The sequence below is a fragment of the Jaculus jaculus genome, chromosome 7, assembly GCF_020740685.1.
Source record: "Jaculus jaculus isolate mJacJac1 chromosome 7, mJacJac1.mat.Y.cur, whole genome shotgun sequence".
Lineage (NCBI taxonomy): Eukaryota > Metazoa > Chordata > Mammalia > Rodentia > Dipodidae > Jaculus > Jaculus jaculus.
The window spans coordinates 130,951,845-130,965,014 of record NC_059108.1 but is presented as its reverse complement, the minus strand read 5'-3'; the positions used below and the strand labels follow the sequence as shown (position 1 = coordinate 130,965,014).

Sequence of the window (13,170 nt, the reverse complement as noted above, 5' to 3'; positions counted from 1 at the left end):
CGGCTGAGCACCAGGAAAGAGGCGGGAGATGCACTCTGACGATGCTGAGCTCGACGGGCCATGGTTGTCCCGAGTTCCGTTTTGAGTGGTGGCTGCTAGGTTAATGTCTACAGTGTAGAACGGAGCCTTCCCTTAAAAAAAGACTTCCTGTTTGACCATCAATGTGCATGCATTTAACCAAACTCATACTCCCTTCCTCCTGTACGCATAGCTAGACTTAATTCCCAGCCTCTCTCGAGATTATAGCTAATGGAATGCTGGTAGAATGATGCGGCACACCTAGGGGCCTGGCCCATATCTATCTCCATAGCAATCCTTCTCACTCTCCCATCCACCAGCTGGGTGTCTGTGCCCAGATAGCCACAAAGGCATGGTTGAAAAACTAAGGCACCTCCTTAAGCCAGATCCTTCAATGCCTGGATGGAGCTCAGCCCGGCTGTCCCACTGACTCTGTTGATTCAAATTTACAGTCCAGTCAAAGAAACAAATGTTGGTGAAATGAGGCCAGGGAGGTGGAGGATTTGTTCTAGCAACTGGCTTGGACTGACTCCTCCAGAATGCAAGAGCCCAGGAAAAGGAAATGCAGCCTCCTCAGCATGCACATTCTCTGGCTGCTTTTTCAATCTCGCCACTCTGCTTACTGCTAATACCCCACCCTGAGCTGGGGAATGTTGAGACTATTATACACTGTTATATACTATGGTGATGACTCTGGGAAAGAGAACGTGAAGGTGGTGACAAGCATGAATGCTTGAGAGAGAAATGTGATCCCTGCTGACAAATGTCCTCCCTGAAGTAGCCATTGTGCTGGGTGCTGGAAACTCAAAAGGCATAAAGCCTGATCTCCAGCCAGGGATGCAGACAAAATGGAGGTATGGTTCTATCTCTTGGCAAAGTCACAAACTATCTGGGGAAACATGACTTAAAAATAGTCGAGTAGAAGCTAGAGAGATGGCTCAGCAGTTAAAGGTGCTTGCTTGAAAAGTCTAACAGCCCAGGTTCGATTCCCCAGCACTCACAAAAAGCCAGATACACAAAGGTACATGCATCTTGCAGAAGGTCCTGGCATGCCCATACACTCTGTCTGCTTCTCTCTCTCTCTCTCTCTCTTTCTTTTCTTCTTTCTCTACCCCTAAAATAAATTTAAAAATATATTTTAAAAAAATAACTGACCAGCCAGGCATGGTACCACAAGCCTTTAATTCCAGCACTTGGGAGGCACAGGTAGGAGGACTGCCATGAGTTCAAGACTACCCTGAGACTTCAGACTTCATAGTGAATTCTAAGTCAACCTGAGCTACAGTGAAAACGTACCTCAAAAAAAAAAAAAACTAATAAAAGAAGAAAAGCTTTATGATCATTGAAAAATGAGTTAAAATACCACCAGATATAGCACTTGTTTCACATACATAAAATTTGTCATTCTGTGTCTCTGTTACCTCATTTTTAAATCAGAGCAATACTTAAAAAATAGTTTTTTTTATTTTGAAATAATTTAAAACATTCAAGGAGTGAAAAGAACATCCACAGTTTATATAGCCATTGCATGAGCATTAAAGTTAAGAACTTGGTACAGTTGAAAGAGCTCAGTGACAGGCTTCGTTAGGATTGCCCCATCTTTTCCACTTGTGTACATACAAGTTCAGTGTCAGAATTAGATCCAGAAATATCACCTTCCTCTTAATCTGCATTATTCCTTAGTTTCCTCTAATTCTTTTACAACATTTTTTTTTTTTTTTTTTTTGGTATTTCATGTCCTCGCCATTTTACAAAAGTAATGGTCTTGTAGGATACCAGGCACCTCGTTAGCCCAGGAGGTAGCACGTCAGTCCCATATCGTATAAGGTATCTCTGAATTGAAGCTTATCTAGTGTTTTCCCTGGGGTGATTTGAGGTTAAATTGCCATAGAGGTGAGTTGTTCTTCACGTGACATCAATTCAGGAATTCCATGATGGCAACATGATTCATTATTGGCTGATGACCTTACTGAGTCTGATCTCTTGGTTCATGTTCTGTCTTCAAGGTTTTCCCACTACAAAATTATTATTAGGGCTGGAGAGATGGCTTAGCGGTTAAGCGCTTGCCTGTGAAGCCTAAGGGCCCCGGTTCGAGGCTCAACTCCCCAGGACCCATGTTAGCCAGATGTACAAGGGGGCGCATGCATCTGGAGTTCATTTGCAATGGCTGGAGACCCTGGCGCGCCCATTCTCTCTCTCTCTGCCTCTTTCTCTGTCTGTCACTCTGAAATAAATAATTAATTTTTTTTAAAAAGCTTAAAAAATTATTATCTTTCCCATTCCTTACTCTCTCCAATATAAGTATGTCATCTTTATGTGTTCTTTGGGCAAGGTATATATTCAGATCTTTTACCCATTGAAAAATAAGCAGAGTGCATATTATTACTTAGTTCTAAGAATTCTTCTGTAAATCCTATTTTACCTTTTTTTTTTTTAGTTTTTAGTAGTTTTTAGTTTTTGCTTTTGTTTTTGAGGTAGGGTCTCACTCTAGCCTAGGCTGACCTGAAATTCACTATGGAGTCTCAGAGTGGCCTCAAACTCTCATGGTGATCCTCCTACCTCTGCCTCCAGAGCGCTGGGATTAAAGGCGTGCACCACCACCGTGCCCAGCTCTTCTGTAAATTCTATATAAAAGACCTTTATCAGAATGTGATTCAAAAATATCTTCCCTGGGGCTAGAGAGATGGCTTAGCAGTTAAGCGCTTGCCTGTGAAGCCTAAGGACCTCGGTTCGAGGCTCGATTCCCCAGGACCCACGTTAGCCAGATGCACAAGGGGGCCCATGCTTCTGGAGCTCGTTTGCAGTGGCTGGAAGCCCTGGTATGCCCATTCTCTCTCTCTGTCTCTCTCTCCCCCCTCTTCCTCTCTCTGACTGTTGCTCTCAAATAAATAAATAAAATTTTAAAAAGTATATCTTCTCTGTCTAGGGATTATCTTTTTATTGTCTTGGAAGGAACTTTTGAAAAAGAACAATTTAAATTTTAATAAATTCCAATTTATCATTTTTTTCCTTTGTGAGTTATACTTTCAATGTAATTCTTTCTGAAACCTAAGATCAGAAAAGTTTTTCTGGTATTTTCTCTTGAACGTTTCATAATTTCATTTTCACATTTAGATCTGATTTTGGGGGGGGGAGGGGGTTTCAAGGTAGGATCTCACTCTAGCCCAAGCTGACCAGAAATTAGTCTCAGGCTGGCTTCAAACTCACAACCATCCTCCTACCTCTGTTTCCCTAGCTCTTAAAGATGTATGCCACCATGTCTTGCTTAGATCTGATTTTTTTTTTCATGGCAGGGTCTAGCTGTAGCCCAGACTGACCTGGAAATTATTATGTAGTCTCAGGGTAGCTTCAAATTCATGACAGTTTTCCTACCTCTACCTCCCAAATGCTGGGACTAAACGAGTATACCACCATGCCCAGATAGATCTGAGTGTTTTTATATTTTATGTTTATTTATTTGAGAGAGAGAGAAAGAAAATGAGAAAATGGGTGCACCAGGGCCTCCAGCTACTGCAAACGAACTCCAGGTGCATGCACCACTTTGTGCATCTGGCTTATGTGGGTTCTGGGGAATCGAACCATGGTCTTTTGGCTTTGCAGGCAAGTACCTTAACCGCTAAGCCATTTCTCCAGCCCTAGATCTGATTTTTAATTCATTTTTTGCATAAGGTCTGGATTATGTGAATTTTTTTTTTGCATGTGAACCTCCAATTGCTCAAGCATTGTTAGTCAACAATGGTATTTTTCTACATAGCATTAACTTTGTAACATTATCCAAAAGGCACTGATTGTATTTGCATGAGTCTGTTTATGGACACACGTTCTCCTCTGCTGTGTCTATCTATGCATTCCAGCCTGTCACTAATGCCATCCTGTTTTGATTACTGTAACTTCACAGTAAATTGTGAAATTAGATAGTGTGAGACTTCCCAATTTTTTTCTTTGTGCAGTTATTTTGACTTCCCTAGCTCCTTTACTTTTCCATATAAATTTCAGATTTAATTTATTGGTATCTGCAAAAAAGCATGTAGCTGGGCCTCATTCTTTACCACCAACCTGAAAATTTCTACCTTTAATTAGTATTTAGGCCACTTACCTATAAAGTGCACTAAAATCTACCTTCTTGGGCTGGAGAGGATGGCTCAGTGGATAAAGTACTTGCCATGCAAGTAAAGAAAATACTGAAAGCAGGTAAAAGAAACAGACAACTTCTTATAGGCACAATACAAGATACCCCACTCCAGACCCCTCTCAAAGGAGGCACCAAGCAGTATAATTTACTTGTTCACCCTGAGACTCTTCGTTTGTAATAAATGACAGTCTTAACAACGTGAGTGTTGGAACATGATCTAAGACCATGAGTAATTTTCCAAGAACAAGATGTCGGTGAGATCACCCACAATAAATCTGCCAGTTCCTATATAGCAGCCTCATAGCCCAGGTTCACGTTGTAGAGTTTGGCCCTTTTTCTGAACACTAGGAAAAGACTATACTTAAAACATATCAAATCCGGGCATGGTGGTGCACACCTTTAATGCCAGCATTTGGGGAAGCAGAGGTAGGAGGATCACTGTGAGTTCGAGGCCACCCTGAGACTACATAGTGAATTCCAGGTCAGCCTGAGCTAGAGTGAAACCTTACCTCGAAAAATAAAACGTGTGTGTGTGTGTGTGTGTGTGTGTGTGTGTGTGTGTTTGTGTGTGTGTGTAGTTTCCTAGGAAATAAAGAGCTGGAAGCAAAGTTTATGGCAAATAACTCTTATTTTAAAGACTTAGGAAGCAGACTGAGAGGGGTGTCCTGATCACATTTACACAGCTAGTTAAAAACATTAAAACTCGAGCCGGGCGTGGTGGCGCACGCCTTTAATCCCAGCACTCGGGAGGCAGAGGTAGGAGGATTGCCATGAGTTCAAGGTCACCCTGAGATGACAGAGTTAATTCCAGGTCAGCCTGGACCAGAGTGAGACCCTACCTCGAGAAACAAAAACAAAAACAAAAACAAAAACATTAAAACTCAAGGAACTCACTCTCATAATTCAGTGGAAGTGCTAATTCACCTTCCATGTCAAGGCAGGTTACATGTTAGTTTTGATTGATGTATTCTTCATTGCTTTACTGTTTTCTCGAATAAGCTGTATTTTGGTATTGACTATTGCTACCTTTGATGTTTCCTCATTTGTAGGGCCTTTGTCTTTTTCTTCTGTCATTATTGGGGGTAGGGTCTCACTGAGCCCCAGGCTGACTGGAAGCCATTTCAGACCAGAAATCTCAGCCTCCCCATTGACAGGATTAAGGGTGTGGAGAAACACACACCCTGAGGGACTTTGGCTTTACTAAATTATCTGTTTTAATTCCCACTCTTACATAAATACTCTGTGTTGGTTTTCATTGAATGTGCATATTGCTCAGTTGAATTTTAGAATTTGCCAGTATTTGGCTCTACCCAGCCTACTAGAATGCTTTCATAGCAGGCAAACTCAACACCTAAAGTCACTTCTGCTGTTACTCTGGGAGTAATATAAGAGCCATACATGGCACCTTAAACACCTACCCTGACGATATATAAAGTCAGATTTACACATCTAAGAATACTGTAGATAATGAGAAAGCCCAAATATCAAATTAACCCAAGATGTAAAAATCTCTATAATACAAGAAACACAAAAAAATCAAGACAATTCCACCAAAAATTATAAATCCATTAAAAATAACCTCCAGTGAAACTGATTTAGGTGAAATGCCAGACAGAGATTTCAAAGAAAACGGTTATATTTATGTTCAAAGAAATCAAAGGAGTTAAACTTCTATGTGTATTCGCTGTGTCAGAACATGGAGAGTGTCTGTTTATTTGCAGGGCTAGGAGGCGGTGCTATAACCCTACCTACCTACAAAACATGGACTACTTTACTCCTAATCCTCTCAGAACTCTTTTTTTTTTTTTTTTTTTTGCATGTGTGAATAGTACCTGTGGTGTATACACATGCGCAGGTGCCCCATGTGGGTATGTGGAAACTCATCTGTTTCCCTGAAACTGAAACCAGAGCTGCTTTTTTCTTTTTTTTTTTTTTTAATGTCAAACTGGCTGACCAGCAAGCCCCAGCAATTCTCAGGACTGGGGTTTCAGGCATGTGTGGCCACAACACCAAGCTATTTACATGGGTTTCCATGAATCAAACTCAAAGCAAATCAGGCAGAACCTCATGTTTGCATGTCAAGTGCTGTTACAGACTGAGCCATCTTCCCATCACCTATTTATTTACCTTTGTTTATGTGTATGTGGGTGATGCAAGCTCACATGTGAGTGCGGTCATGTGCATGCCGCCATGTGCACGTGGAGGTCAGAGAGCAACATTCAGGCATCAGTCCTCACCTTCTGTCTCCTGGTCTCCTTCTTGTTGTTGACTACTGCATTTCCCAGGAGCCTTCCAAGCTGCAAGGAAATTCTCCTGTCTCTGCCTCCCATCTAGGCAGCAGTATGCTTGGATGACAGAAGCCTGCCACCATTATGGCTTTTGATGCGGGGCAGAGGACCAAACTCAGTAACTCAAGCTTGAATGGCAAGTGCTTTACCTACTGAGCCATCTCCCCGGTCCCTAAAGGAATTCTTTCTAAAGAAATTGTTTTTATGGTATTTATGTGGAATGTCCCCCATAGGCTCATATGCTTAAAATGGTCTCCTGCTGTTGGCACTGTTTGGAGAGTTGCGGAACTTTGGACATGGAGCCTAGATGGCAAACATAGAACCATAGGGCCAAGCCATGTGGATTACAGCCCAGCCTGGTCCTGGCCTAAGCTCTGTTTCTTCATCCAGTGAGCTACAGGCAAACCACCTTGTGTTTCTGCCCCACCACATCTGTGAGCTACCATGATCCTATCCTCACCATGCCTTTCTCACTATGATAGCCTCTCAAACCATGAGAAACATGAGAAACAAATTTCAATTGTTTCTTGGTCACAGCAATGAGAACAGTAAATGAATATACTGTTGAAACTCCTCTAGTTTCTTTGGAGTGGAATTAGCAGGATAGATGTACAACTTGGTTGTAGTTTCTGTTTTGCTTTGTTTTGAATTATGAAGCCACTGGAAAACAGGGAATGCATCCAGTGGAGATCACTGGATCCTTACACCAAGCATCCTCCCTAATGTATTGTGGCCATGGATTGACAGTGGAAGAATACATGAAATTCCTTTCTTAATCTATAGGGACAGGTCACCTAGTAACCAGTAAATAAAGGTCTAGTCACAGAGACTTGTTTTCTTAATTGGATGAAAAGATTTAAGTAGCACAGCTGGGGAGTAACAGAAAGATGGAGGCCTGTGCAATTATCAGTAGGCTAGAGGCTGGCTCAGTAGGTAAGAACCCTTGCTTTCCAAGCAGAAGGACTTGAACTTGATCCCCAGCACTCACATAAAAAGGTAGGCATGGCTGCATACATCTGTAATCCTGGCACCAAGGAGGATGGAGATAAGAGGATTGATGGAATTTTCTGATTAGCCAATCTAACTGTAAAACAGTGCATGCGTGCCCATGAGGCACACGCATCTACCAAGATCTGCCTGCACCACACGCTCCAAAAAAAGAAAAAAAAAAAAAAAAGCCAGGTGTGGTGGTGCATGCCTTTAATCCCAGCACTTGGGAGGCAGAGGTAGGAGAATCGACTTGAGTTCGAGGCTACCCTGAGACTACATAGTTAGGTCAGCCTATAGTCTGGTCAACCTGGACCAGAGTGAGACCCTACCTTAAAAAAAAAAGGAAAAAATAAAGAAAGAAAGGAAGGAAGGAAAGAAAAGGTGCACTGAAAATGACATGTGTTTCAGCCACATGCTGTAGCTCACACTTGTAACTCCAGAACTCAGAAGACAAAGGCAAAAAAAATAGGTCATGAGGTAGACTACATAGTGACTTTAAGATCATCCTGAGCTACACAGAAAGACCTTGTCTCAGAGAAACCAAGGGCCAGTGTGTATCTCAGCAGCAGAGAACTTGCCCAATATGTACAAGACCCTGGGTTCAATCTCTAGCAAGATAAAAATAAATCTCTATGCATTTTTATAATTCATGAGAATTGTCACAGATAAGATTCCATTTGTGTTCAGATACCAGAGTTCTATTGCTTAGCAGAACTCAAATTCCTCATTTGTGGTAAGTATATCCTATTATCATTCTGTTTTGTCTAGCTAAACTCCACATTAGGTACATATGACTTTACAGAGAATTATGACCATTCTGCTCTCTTTTGCTTTTAACAATAAAACTAAGAAAAATTATGGATTGACAATAATGAAGATTGTTTTTATCTATTAAGGACCATTACATAATAGCATATTTTTTCCTGTACTTTAAAAAGAACTCAGTATAAGTGTCATTAATTGGAATAACTCCAATTTTTTAAAAAAATTACCAGCTGCACCTTGCAATCCCTGAATAAGATTTATAGGTTAATATTCCTTGGGCATGGCTGTTTTGCACATATAGATGGAGCTTAAAACTTCCCTAAAGCCCCCTCTAGTGACAAATAAAAAACTAATCTATTTCCTTAAGAATAATACCAACAAGCTCTAAACTTCCATTTTCTCATTTAGCTATGAAATGAATCAGCAAGTACAGTAGTTTGAGAAATGGCTAAGAGACAATAACTCAAATACGCAAGCATTTCCTCCCTCATCAGAACCTAATGGGTTTTGTTGAGGATTGCTGTCAACACAAACCATCCACAGGCCATTTGATTCTATGCATTTTATTCTGCCCTAGTGTGGATACTTTTTTTAAAATCTATAATTTTTCATTTTTGCCATTCAGAGACTTTAGGATTAAAATGTGTTCATAATAACCCAATAAAAAGAAATCTTGATCTTTTTTATTTCCTTTTCTGTATTCATTAGATAATTTTCATGGATGGTTCTCAGCCTGTCCAAAGGGATAAACATAAATTTCAGAATATTATAAATTGTGAAACTAAAGATAGAGGTTAGATGTATAATGATAATAACATGGCATTATAAAATATAACAAATATAAGCCATATGGCATCTGTTGAGACCATATGTTATACTATATTTATACCTATTTTTTAAAAATATTTTGTGTATTTTTATTTATTTATTTGAGAGTGACAGAGAGAGAAAGAAGCAGTTAGAGAGAGAGAGAGAATGGGCACACCAGGGTCTCCAGCCATTGCAAACGAACTCCAGACGTGTGCGCCCCCTTGTGCATCTGGCTAACGTGGGTCCTGGGGAACTTAGCCTCGAACAGGGGTCCTTAGGCTTCACAGGCAAGCGCTTAACCGCTAAGCCATCTCTCCAGCCCATTTATACCTATTTTTAAACTTATCTCTCCATTCTAATGGGCTTACCATAACCCATCAAATAAGAGAGGTCTCATTGAACCATTAAAATAAGAGAAGATTCAAGTAGATGGTATATGCCTGTAAATGTCAGCAAATGGAAAGTGGAAGCAGGAGAATCAAGAGTTCAAGATCATTCTTGGCTGAATAGCAAGTTTGAGGCCAGTCTTGGTTACATGAGACCATCTTAAAAAATAGTAGAATAAACACCACATTCTTAGCAAAGAAAATGAAAAATAAATTAAATGTAGACTATGAAGCCAGGTGTAGTGGCACACACCTTTAATCGCAGCACTTGGGAGGCAGAGGTAGGAGGATTGCTGTAACTTGGAGGCCACCCTGAGACTACAGAATGAATTCCAAGTCAGCCTGAGCTAGAGTGACACCATAACTCAAAAAAGAAGAAAAAAAATACATACACACACACACACACACACACACACACACACACACACACACACACATGGTGGTTTGATTCAGGAGCCCCGCATAAACTTAGGTGTCCTGAATGCTAGGTTCCCAGCTGATGGAGATTTGAGAATTAACACCTCAAGAAGGCAGTGTATTGTTGGGGCGGGCTTATGGGTGTTATAGCTCGTTTCCCCATGCCAGTGTTTGGCACACTCTCCTGTTGCTATTATCCACCTTATGTTGGCCAGGGGGTGATGTCCACCCTCTGCTCATGCTATCATTTTCCCCTGTCATCGTGGACCTTCCCCTCAAGTCTGCAAACCAAAATAAACCTCTTTTTCCCATAAACTGCTTTTGGTTGGGTGATTTCTACCAGCAATGCAAACTTGACTGCAACTATATATATATCACAACTGAACACCAAGCATGGTGGTGTATACCTTTAATCCTAGCACTTAGGAGGCAGAAGTAGGAGGATCGCTGTGAGTTAAAGGCCAGCCTGAGACTATAGTGTGAGTGCCAGGTCAGCCTGGGCTAGACTGAGACCCTACCTTGAAAGCAACAACAACACAATATATATATATATATACACATATACATATATCCCTGGAAATAACTTCTGAACATGAAATTCAGGCTTATATATTCAACAACTGTTCACAATAATGTCTCCTTTGCATGGCCATTGCAACAGGTGGTAATTTCCCCCCACAAAATGGTGCTCACAGGGGCTTACTCTGTAATAAGGTCATACCAGCTGTGGGCGCTCAAAATTGTAGATCATCCCTCAGACTAGCCATCAGGAAAGAACTTCTGTCTTGTTTACATACAGAGTAAAAGCAAAGGACAAACTAAGTTGCTCTTATAATAATATGTTTGCTGACAAAACTTCACACACATGCCTGTAAGAATGGAATACCCTACTACGTTAAAGAGAAATAATGAACTGAAGGAGGCCTCAGCTGAAGGTGAACAGCAGGTGACACTGATTTCAAGGCCCTCCCCATCTTCTAGCTTCCCTTTTTCCTACTTCGAAGCAAAACCCATTTTTCACCACAAGTCTGCTTTTATCAGAGTAGTATCACTTCTAGTGAATCAAGTCATTGTTTTGCCTTCCTCAAGGGAGTTTGCCCTTTAAACTTAAGCTCTAATTCAATTTAACAAATGCTTATTGGAGGCCTATTATGTGCAAGGTGTTGTTTTAGTTGCTAATAACAAAATAAAGGCTTTTATGATCTAAGACTTTAATAATGAGCAGGAAGAAACGATTTTGTTTTCTGTATAACATCTGTCTCTGTAGCCTCCTAAATATTGCTGGGACCACACAGCCATTGTATTTTTATTCTAATTTTCTCCCTATTCTATATCTCAGAGAACCACCAGATTCAGGTGTTGTTATAACAACCCAGCTTGTTTATTCCTCTTGTTATAGGTTCCCGACTTATCCCCTTTTGCCTAAATCTCTTGATACTCTTGTGGGATAAAAGTCTTAGAAAAATAGAAAATTGAGCTGTGGAGATGACACAGCAATTGAGTGCACTAAAGCATGTCCTGAGACCAACAGAGGTAGACTCCCTAGAACCCATGTTGGGCAGTCTGTGGTTGTCTGCATGGCCAGAGAATTGCTCCGGATTTCTGCTGATGGGATGGGGAGAGCAGCTCAAGGTTGAAGGACAGTCTCAAACTCAAGGAAAGTTCATGGATGAGGACTAGAGAAGGTGCTGTATGGCAAAATTCCTCCACATTGAAAGCAGTAAACAACTATTACCAGCTTTTATTAAAAGCTGCTGAAGACAGGCGTGGTGGCACACACCTTTAATCCTAGCACTCGGGAGGCAGAGGTAGGCAGATCACTGTGAGTTCGAGGCCACCCTGAGACTACATAGCGAATTCCAGGTCAGCCTAAGCTAGAGTGAGACCCTCTCTCAAAAACAAACAAACAAAAAAAGTGGCTGAGAAAACTCACATGAGAAGACCTGGGGAGGATCATCAGACCCTCAGATCACTTGAGATCTCAGGTGCCCCTGTGCCTGTATAAGGTAGCACAGGAGGTCTCATGACCTCAGGGGAGATAAGAGTATATACAGCATAAACATCAAGAAACAATAAACTCCACCAAAGTCGTTTCCTTGGAGTCTCAGTGCACTATAAATGAAGCCCTCACCCTGAGGCTGAGGGAGGAGCATTTGTGGGGTAATCCCAACAGTGAGCCCCACTGAAGCGCTGCTTTGGGGTCTCATACTCTGTGAGAAAGACCTTACTCCGAGGCTGAGGAAGAAGCACCCACAGGGGTAATTCTGACGTAGCGAGCCTCACAGAAGTGCTGCTCTGGGGTGTGTATGCTCTGGGACAGAGACTGGGAACTTTCGGAAGTGGCCACAGGGAAATTATCATTCAGGGTGGGATGAGACCACTTGGCAGTGGCTGCTCTGGAGTCCCCATGCTCTGTAAATACGCCCTTACCCTGAAGCTAAGAGAAGAGCAGTCAGAGAGTAATCTTGACACAGAGAAGCCCCATAAAAGTGGCTGTTTGGAGCTCCATGTTCCTATAAATAACCCCTCTCTCCATGCTCTGTAAGTAGCCCCAATAAACTCTTTGGTTCACCAAACTGGTATTGATACAAGGTAACTGCTTACAAATTTAAACTGTAAAAAAGAAAGAATGAAAACCACTGTATAAGTCCTTTCTTCTTCTATGCAACCCAGTCTTCTTCCACGCAAAAGGAAATCAGATTGGAGATAACAAGAGGGCGAGGGCAGGAGGCGTAAAACAGTAGGCAGGGCGGACCTCGAGCTGATAAGTACGTAGGTGTTTTCAACTGCAGGACTTTTCTCTAATCCATGGGGTCTGCGGACCGGCTTGAAACTTAACTCCTCGGAACTGGTAAAATAGGATCTTGACTTCAAGCGTTTGACTTCTCCCGGGCACCCGGGGGCGGGGTGGGGGGGCAGATGCCAGCTGAGAGCGCCTCCGCGCCCCTGCGCTGGGAAGCCGCGGCGCCGCGATTGGCAGGTGCCCAGAGCAACATCCGGGAACCCGGAGCCCGCAGCCAATGCGCGGCCTCTGCCGGGGGCGGGGCCGCGGGGCGCGCGTGCCGGCGTCCTGACGTCACAACCCGCCGCCGCGCGGGCCCTTAGCAACCGGCCTAGCGACGGGCTAGCTGCCGCTGCCGCCCCCTCCCCCGCGGCTTCCTGATTTCCGAACCTCCACCGCTGGGGGGCTGGGGGCTGGGGCCGGCCCCGGGGCAAGACCACCCGGGCAGCCAGCGTGTCCCCGCGACGGCTGCACGAGGACTCAGCATGGAAGGCAGCCGGAGAGGTAAAGGGCCGCAGCCTCGGGCCGGGCTCCCTCCCGCCCCCGCTCATCATACAGGGATGCCCCAGGGATGCTCCCGAG

At 42.8% G+C, this 13,170-nt stretch overlaps 1 protein-coding gene across 4 annotated transcripts in view; it reads left to right on the top strand.

Moving 5' to 3' along the window:
* Positions 1-12,936: 12,936 nt before the first annotated feature.
* Spata7 (spermatogenesis associated 7) overlaps positions 12,937-13,170 on the top strand; it is a 47,743-nt gene continuing 47,509 nt past the window's right edge. For 2 of the 4 annotated variants that reach the window (XM_045155126.1, XM_045155125.1), the window contains exon 1: positions 12,949-13,092. Coding sequence is in view for 2 of the 4 variants with exons in the window: in XM_012950166.2 (XP_012805620.2) it covers positions 13,074-13,092 (19 nt within the window). In the remaining 2 variants the exon portion in view is untranslated. Of the gene's footprint in view, positions 13,093-13,170 lie in introns of all 4 variants that reach the window. The other 2 variants (XM_012950166.2, XM_045155127.1) reach the window with 2 other exon arrangements.